Here is a 9,054-nt window from a genome sequence, read left to right as displayed (position 1 = left end):
CTTGTCTAACTTCAGCAGTCTGAAAAGCCAGAGGCCTTAGCTGTGGGCTTTTGCTCAGCATCAGAGCACTGCTGGGCTGGTCCCTGCTGCCAGGGTCTGTCATGTCAGAGACTGTCCCTTCTTGGTCACATGCAGTCACACCCCTGGCTGTCATGGCTGCTCCAAAATCCCCTCCTCCATCGTTACCCAAAGACAAAGCCCGTCCATCACTACAGAAACCCCTACCTTGGTTTCCTTCTGCTCCTGCATTGTTCTACTGTTCCTAGCACAGCTCTGTTTTCTGGGTCCATTTTTGGTGCTGCCAGCCCTGATCTCATGTTGTGAGCTGGATGCTCAACAAGGTTTAGTGAGTGGTGCTCAACCACAGCCAATGGATCCCAGAGGATTGTTAACCCTCTGGTTATGCCTCCAGCCAGACAGCTACAGTCCATGACTGAGGTGCTGGCCCAGCTGAGGATGAAGATGGCCTTCCAGCACCTTCTAGCAGGACCCTGGACCTTCTTTTTTCACCTTGAGATTCTGCCTACTTTTTCCACATCTCTGACACCAATCTCCTGGGCTGATCTGTCATAACAGGCTTGTAAAATGCATTGGAATTACAAAAAAGCTGGTAAAGAAGTGTGCATTACCATGCATGGAGATTTGTTGGGTTGCAGTTTAGGCTGAGGTACCAGCTCTACCCTTTCTAGCACCCAGATGTGACCTATCTGTTACCCTAAATCCAGTCCCTGTGTTCTCAGAGGTGACAGGACACACTGCTGGCTGGCCACCCACATGCAACACAAATATTCCCACTTCTTCCCCTGCCATCCCATCTGCTGGATGCAGTTAAATATTCACCAGGTTCCTGCGCGGCATCTCAGCAGTGTTCCCTATGATTCTCTTGAGTGGACTCAGCCCTCATGCACTAGGCTGACTGCATGCACCATTCTGTAAGATGAATCTTGACCCCCACGACACTGCTGAGAAGTTTGCTGAAAGCCTCTCCATGCATTCACCAACACAGGGGAGGGATCTGAGGTGATCCCTTAGGACCAACTCCTCCTTCCCTGCATGTGCAGCCATGTGTGTCTTCACAAACAGAAGCATCTCTCAAAGGGCAGGTGATTTCCTTATTCCTCTTTGCTTCCTCAGACATCTCCCATCAGGAGCTTCAGGGAAGCCACAACCTCTTTGTGCAGAAAGGAGCACTTTGCCCCTCAGGACGGTACTGAGGCTCTGCTGCTTCACCAGACCTCCTTGGAGCTGTACCTGCAGAGTGCCAGGATCACAGAGTGCTCTCAACACGTGTCCGTCCACCCCCCCGGCCATGTGGGCACCCGCCTACGACTGACACCCGGGTGTCACCTGGTGGCAGGGTATATCTAGAGGAGACAGGATATCTTGAGACACTTTCTACACAGGCTGGAGGACTGGAGTTGAATGATTTGCAAGAGGAGCCCTTGGCACTGTAAGTGTGTTTCCCAGGAGCTCAAAGCAATAATGAGGGTGGCAGGGGGATGAAGGAGGAACTGACTGCGAAACCCAGGGGGGAGAAAAGTCCTGATAAAAAAAAAACATGGGGGAGAAATTTGGTTGTCTGTGCTTGGAGAGTGTGAACGGACCCAGTAGCTAAGAGAAGGAGATGTGGTTGTTGGGTGTTTGTTTTCTGTTTCCTCTAACATTAGGACAAGTGCTGCAGCAGTGGTTTGTCTCAAAGCTCCCTGGCTGTGCAAGCAGCCTCTGCCCTCCATGGGGCTGCTTGTTTTCTCATGCCAGGCATCCCTTAGTTGGGGCTCCCTGGCATCCCCTTGGCTTGTGCCCTTGGCTAGATGAGCCTGTGTGTGATCAGTGCTGGTGAGGCTCCTGAGGAGCAGTCAGGACAGACAGATGGCGTCTCCTGCCCCAGTGCCCAGCAGTATGTGCAGGGTACATTGGTGAGGAGTTTATACCGTGTGATGCTGTACTTCCAGAGTTACTGAATGTCTTCTTTAAACTGGCATAGTCTATCCAATGGTCTCCATCTGGGAAACAGTTGTGGGAATATAGTTCTACTTCAAATGGGTCTCTGCCTGCTAGAATGAAGGGCCTGAGATCCTGTGTAAAATACAAGAAGAGAGAAGGATGAACTGATGGACTTTTTGCATGGCTATGATTACCCCACTCAAGCAACTGAAACTGGAGTTGTGATACTCCTCACAGGCATCTTGCACCAGATACAATACTCCCTGGTGAAAGCCTGGCTGCAAGGGTGATGCTGGTGGCTCTCATGAAGTCAAGAGCTAAGAATGCAAGAACCCCATCAAAAGGGATGTGAAAACAAGGGTATTTCTTCCTGGTTGCTGTCTACTCCCAGTGTATCTCTGCATGGAGGGCCATGGGGGTTCTGTGTGGGACACCCCTAAGGCACCACAAAGACACATGGAGGAGTCTATATTTTTGAAGGTTTCAGACAGGGGAAGATGAGTTCCAACACTGAATCTGTCTGAAGAAGATCAAGTGAGGCATCTGCATTATCTGTCACAGAAATTTTCCACAGAGAATCAGAGACTAAGGAGAGGGCAGATTAAAGAGTCAGCATTTGCCAGTAAGTATTCAAGCCCCTTTGAGTTCAAAGAAAACTAAAAGAAGGATGATTAACCTGGCCAGCAACCCAGAGGTGGGATATCTGACGCAACTGAGATAAGCCTATTACAATGTATTAGGTATAATTAGCATTTGGACGCAAGCAAAGCTTATAACCACAGGATTAAACCCTGGAATGAGCAGAAATGCTGTCAGGGGAAATCTGGTAATACCTTGTCAGAGGAGGGGGCAGAGGAAGTGCGTGGAAGAACATCTTGTTCCTCAACAGCCTTTGATTTCACAGCCATCAGCTCTCACCCGGGAGCTACATCCCAGTGCCTGCAGCAACAGAAGGGCTCTGGCAGCCCAGGAAGCACTGGGAGAAGGCAGCATAGCACTTGCAGAGATCTAGAGAAAGAGGCTCAGTCTCGTCAGACCTTTGTCAAGCCATCTGCTTGGTGTGGTACCAAGGACTATCCAAATACCCAGGTATGGGGCGGTGAAACTCTGGTAAATTCCCCTGGGGAGCTGCTGTGGTGTTTCTTCCACATCCGTGATCTTGGGTGTCTGCCACCCCATGTCTGACTGTGTGCAGGGGCTACTAGTTCCTGAGTTGTGGGAACTGGGACAGGTCTTGTGCTGTGGGACAAGGCCCTCTCCAGCATGAATGGAGACACACTTGTGTGTGATGGCTTGTGTATGAATCAGACCAGATCAATGGTGGGAGGGCAGCTTGATTTCTGCCCTCTGACAGAGGCTGTTATGTGACATTAAGGCTGCTTTCCGTCCTTTGCCATTTCTTTTGGTGATGTGTGGAGAGAATAGGTAGAGGGAGCTTGTTAAGGAAAAAGTTAGAATTGTCCCTTTTAGTTTCCTTGAGTGCTCTTTCTTGAATTCCTACAGGTGAGAGAGAAGGTGAAGTGTGATTTGGGCAGATTTTCCTACCAAATCCTACCTTTTCCTACAAAATCCTGGGTTATTGAGTAGCTGGTAGGTGGATACAGCTACCTCAGACTGGGGGAAAGGAAACTCCGACGACTGAGTCTTTTTGTTAGCTATTTCTCTATTAAATAAAGGCCAGAGACAAAGCATGGTCTCAAGGAACTAAGAGGAGCTGATTCTGAAAGACTTTTTGTGGTTAAGGTACCATGCTGGCAAACAGCAAGGGTTGGTGAAGCAGGGCGGGAACTCACGTGGAGATGGAACTCAGATGTATTTTACAAGTTTTGGATGCCAGACTAAAGGATTGGAAATCTGTTAGCTGGTTTGTTTCTTCTGTTGTACTTTTGCAAGTAGCCCTTGAGAGGGGTACCACGTATCTTGTAATGTCAGATGAGCATGGTGCTTAGAAATGGATGTGTGTCTCTCATAGTTCAGGAGGGGTGTCTAGCCCTGCAACAGACACCCCGTTGATGAGAACTGCACCTGAGGCAGAAGCATAATGTTATACTTTGGGGCATTAGCAGACACATCATGGAGCAGCATTTTGTTGTAGAGCAGTAACATCTGAATCCCTCACTGGTCCTGAATAAAAGTGAACATCAAATTCTCTCTTCATTTTGGAGCCAAACTGCCTTCACCTCTCAGTATGGTCCTAAATCTGTGAGTCAAAAGATTATGTCACTCCTTCCAGCAGTGCAGTCCAGGTCATGCCAATGACTGCGCCTCATTTCTGTTTTGTAAAAGATGAAGGTAACAGTGTTTGCCTGTCCTGCCACTGTGTTGTGAGGATAAAGCTGTAAATACAGGGCTGCAGAGATGGCAGCTAAATAAGTAACTTCTACAATCTGAGTTGATCTGTGTTTGTGGGCACAGTATGTGCTTAGGAAGTGCTGTGTTACAGGCGGGGGAATAGCATCTGTGCGTACTTCAGCTGCAGACACAACCATCTGCTGCTCCATTTGGGGCTGCTGGAACCCATCCAGTTTCCTGCTAAGGGGTATTACAGCTGAGAAAGGAGCCTGACCGCAAGTGACAGGAGAACTAAAATGCCTTTAGGTGCTCTCATTAGGATCCATGCCACTGTCAGCACAGATGGAAAGATGTCAGGGGTGAAGTATTCCCAGACTGCCACAGACACAGAAACAATTCTTTGTCTTGCACTGATGTGGAAGTGACGCAGGATTGATTGGATGTCTTTCTCCTCTCATCTCAGGCTTTGCTTTTGGGCACTTTGGATATTTCAGGGCAGTCAAAGACACAAACTGTCTTCAGACTAAGGAAAGAAGAAAACCAGAATTACCCACAAACCAAAACATCTTTGATGGCATTTATAGTTCTGAGTTTAAAAGTCTGGAGTGTCACTGCATGTAATGTTGGGGATTAGGCCAGAGCACTATGGTGACATAATATGATTAGCCCTTAGTACCAAATCCTGAAGTTAATTCCATCGGTGATTCCCTCAGCCTGGCTGCACAGGGACAAACACCTGGAGATAGGAGTTAAGTAATGGTCATGGGGAAGAAGAATGTGACTTCAAGGAGAGGAGAAAAAAAAAAGGCATTTATTTTTGTCCATAAATGCACTTGCTCAGACCATTCTAGCATACTAATAAGCATAAAATCTGATGAAGGGCTGGTGAGAGTTATTGCTGTGCAATCTGGGAAGGAAGCAAAGGGCTCTGAGTGCAGCAGTTCTGCTCTCTGAGGCCAGAGAGATGTCTCCTGCACAAGAATTGCTCCCTGATAACTACTTAGCCCTTGTGAAGTGGAGCTTGGCTCATGTGCAGTGTGGTGCAGAAGAGGTCAACACATGTAATGTAATGCTCAAAAATACCAAAATGAACATACCCTGGGGAAGGTTGCAGGCTTTACTCTCCTAAATCCTGAGAAATTACATTCTGTCTAAAAGACAATCTCCAACACTTTGCCTTAACCTTCTTTACCATCTTTCAAAGATCCTGTGCTATTTCCCATAAGTTTGGTATTGACAAATATGAGACCTTAATTGAAGTTCCACCCAGACTAAGGGCCCATCTAACTTAGCATTCAGTGTGTAAAAGGTACTTGTGCTTAGGCACAAGTGAAGTATATCATGATGATTCCTAAGTATAGGATATTTCTCTAAGACATAAGTGTGTCTTTGTAGCTCCTAGTAGTCACGTCCTTAACCAATAAGTAAAAACATCAGCACTGCTGTTTCAAAACTTATTAGAAAACAATCTACATTGTCATTAACCTTCCTATTTCACCCAAACTGTGGGGAAAGCTACTGCAGCAACCTGTCTCCAAAAGTCCAGCTATGTCTGAGACAAAAGAAGGTGTGACTCTCCATGACTCTGCAAGTTATTGCACTATGGGTCAAAGTGTCTTTTTGTCCTTAGCTCAAGGGTCTTTTGTTTGGCATATTAATTCTAGTATGCCAAATGAAAGGCAGTGCTATCCTACTTACTTTGAATGCATTACAATATTTCTTTATGTTTAACATCTTTATCTTTAATCCTGTCACAATTATATTTTTCATAAGTCTGTGACCTGACTACTGATACATAGAAATGCTAAGCAAAATGTTGCATCAGTCCTTGCTGTTATCTTGCAGCCAGAGGCATCTGAGAGAGGCACGTGCCTGGCACACACAGCATCCCAGAAATGAGTGAGAACCCAACCACCAACCTCAACACTGGAGATGCTCCAACTGGTCCCACCACACCACGCAAGGGGCCTCCCAAGTTCAAGCAGAGGCAGACAAGGCAATTCAAGAGTAAGCCGCCTAAAAAAGGAGTAAAAGGGTAAGAGCATTTTCAAAAGAAAAGAAGCCATGCTAGTAGGTGGCTCCTCATTGCTAAGGTTTCTGTGGTAGCATCTTCCCTTGGGCAAGGAGCCAGGAGGCTTCCTCCTGCCCCTGGTGCCATCAGCTCTCCTGCCTGAAGCTGCTTCTCTTCATCTGCTGCCCACCCACAGTCCTCCTTCCCTGGCTGCATGTGCAGGGCTGCTCTCCTTTCCTGGGTGCTGTTGGCCCAAACTCAACTCTTCACCCTCTCTTTTCTCCCCTAGGTTTGGAGATGACATCCCAGGCATGGAGGGACTTGGCACAGGTAAGCCCCGTGGTATGTTGTTGTCATGCCTTGCTTGAAGGCCTGTGCAGTCATGCTTCAACATGGGAGAGGACTCTCTGGGATGGCCTCTCTGTCTCCCTGGCCTCTGCAGTTCTCAGGATCAGGAGAGAAGGCTGGTACTTCCACCACAAGCTGCCACAGTCATGTTTAGATACACTCCAAGACAGAAAGGCTATTTAGGCATGCTTCCATTTCTGAATACTTTCATTTGGCTGCAAATGTGCTTGTTTGTTTTCTGCTAATACTCTGGCTCAGAATTGCAGCAGAATGAGGTTCTCAAAGAAATGACAAATGCTAAGCTATTAATACCAAAAATCACAGGAACTAAATTCCAGCTGGTTAAGTGTTTGTGTTATCACCAGAATTCTAATTTTAAGAATTTTATGCACCTGTATGGGATTGAGAAACATGCACAGGATGGGATGTATCCAGTCAGAACTTCTTAGGTATCAATAACAACTGCAACTATCAAAGAGCTGCAGATCCTGAATGTTGTAGACCAAATTATTCAGCATCTGATTTAAGATTGCATATGTCTTCAAGGAGATCAGAGTTTTGCTACAGTTAGTCTGTAAGAACAGTTGAAACCACATAACCAGAATGAATTTCTATACCAGTCTACACAGTCACTAAAGAGACTATAGGAAATGCTGGTTTGATTTTGCTCACAGAGAAAACTTACGCAGGAGAAGATACAGTTGTTCTGTATCCTGTATGTAGATAGTCTAGTAGGTAGTACAAAACTTGGAGAGCTCATCTGCTCATTTAAGCTTCAAATGGAGTTGTCTTCTTCTTAATGTTTCCCAAGTAAGTCAGCCTTCCCTTAATGAGAAAAAAATCCAAGAAATGCAGTGACCAGAACCCATTTCTCATTCTCTCTCTTTTGCAGATATCACAGTGATTTGCCCATGGGAAGCTTTCAGCCATCTGGAACTGCATGAGCTGGCCCAGTTTGGGATCATCTAAGGTGCCAGCATCTCTAATGGTGTCACCTGGTGACCCCACCAATCCCAGCATGGTCTTCATCACCTTTGACACTTATTTTTGGCCCTTACATTCACTTACTCACGGGCAGAGGGATTTTGTAAGAGCTAGTTATGAGAAAGTCCTTTGCAGATTAATTTGGCAGAGAAGTTATTCGGGTCCCTGAACAGACCTCATGCTCCATGTGATGAAACTACTGAAAAATGTCTTAATGCCTCCCTGTACCATAATCTGTCTTCTCCCACTGTTGTAGCTCTTTATGTTTATGGAGATACAGGGAGGCTGTATTTGAACTTTTCCCCTATCAGCTGAGATACTGTGTACATGGGTGTGCATGTATATCCAGACCTAATTATATCAAGCCTGTTCTGTTTGTTTCCTTCCCTCCCTGAGAGTTTTATATATAGAATTTACCTGGCTATATCCCCATGTTATCTGGGCCACCAATTATTTGCTGAGAGTATACTTGTAGAGAACAGAAGTTGAGTCACCAGTCCAATCATTAGGCTATTTTTCCATAGGAAAACCTTCCTCAGGGGTTCATTATAAGGAATTGGCTGCTAAGATTTACCTCATGAGCAAAGGGAAATGTAGATGTCTCTGCTGTACTGCCTGCAGTTATGAGCCATTCTGTCCTAATAATGTTAAATGAAAATGTGTGTGTCTGAGATCAATAGCTAAATGAATTAATCCTATTCCTCATTCCTTTGTAGTCACAACTCCAGAGAAGCAGTGCTCCAAATGACACTGTGTTTCCTGTCCTTCGATGGGACACCCATGTGTGACACTTGCAGTGGCCTGATGCCCATACATACTTTGATGAGTCACTTTTCAGCCCTTGGCAACTTTAAGCTCTGGAACTTGTCTGGACAAGCTGGCAAATAGTAGTTCCCTTGAGAGAGATAACAGCAGAGCAGGTGGGGAGGCAGGGGGAAATTAGGATGTGTATATGCAGGCAAGCACAGAGCGAATCCACTTAACCCTATCGATTTGTGTCTCCTGGTCTCCAACAGCCTGAGTGCTGGTGAGTGGTGAGGCACTCATAAGCACTTAAACGCTCAGTGAAGGCACTGAGATTTCCTGCTGCCCTGGCATTAAGGAAGGGCTTTTGTTTTGTTTGAAGGCAAGGAGCGAGCTTTGTTGCAGCTACATAATATTTAGAAGAGGAGGTGGCATTTTTTATCATTGCTTTGAACTTGATGATCTTCATTGCATAAGAAATGCCTCCCCCCAGCTTATCTTTCCTATGCCAAAGATGTTTATGGGAGCAAGGAGTGGCTGCAAACAGGAGAGCAAAGCCTACCTAAAAGATAGATCCCTATGCATAAAGCATTGCTATAAACCCATGGTTGTGCTATAGTTATCTATTAGTGTTATTCCAGAAATAAAAGCTAATGTTTTCTGTTTAAAGTATAGCTTCAGCACCAAAAGCTAAAGGAAATACCTGTTGGCAGTCCAGAGTACAGTTTTTA

General features: G+C 45.9%; 1 protein-coding gene across 2 annotated transcripts; it reads left to right on the top strand.

Moving 5' to 3' along the window:
- The first annotated feature begins 1,382 nt into the window (after positions 1-1,382).
- Positions 1,383-8,165, top strand: PDE6H (phosphodiesterase 6H). Of its 2 annotated transcripts, none has more exons than XM_057429831.1 (4): positions 1,383-1,450; positions 6,082-6,271; positions 6,537-6,577; positions 7,488-8,165. In XM_057429831.1, exons 2-4 carry the CDS (start codon positions 6,132-6,134, stop codon positions 7,562-7,564), a joined length of 258 nt encoding a protein of 85 aa, XP_057285814.1. In that variant the 5' UTR covers positions 1,383-1,450; positions 6,082-6,131; the 3' UTR covers positions 7,565-8,165. The 2 variants fall into 2 exon arrangements, with proteins under 2 accessions (XP_057285814.1, XP_057285807.1); XM_057429824.1 differs by lacking the exon at positions 1,383-1,450 and adding an exon at positions 2,776-3,033.
- The last annotated feature ends 889 nt before the right edge of the window (positions 8,166-9,054 follow it).

This window comes from Pezoporus wallicus, unplaced genomic scaffold, assembly GCF_028554395.1.
Source record: "Pezoporus wallicus isolate ANWC-B61680 ecotype Strahan unplaced genomic scaffold, APGP_CSIRO_Pwel_v1 scaffold_3294, whole genome shotgun sequence".
Taxonomy (NCBI): domain Eukaryota; kingdom Metazoa; phylum Chordata; class Aves; order Psittaciformes; family Psittacidae; genus Pezoporus; species Pezoporus wallicus.
Note: the sequence above shows the minus strand (reverse complement) of the source record. Positions and strands in the feature narration are given on the sequence as shown.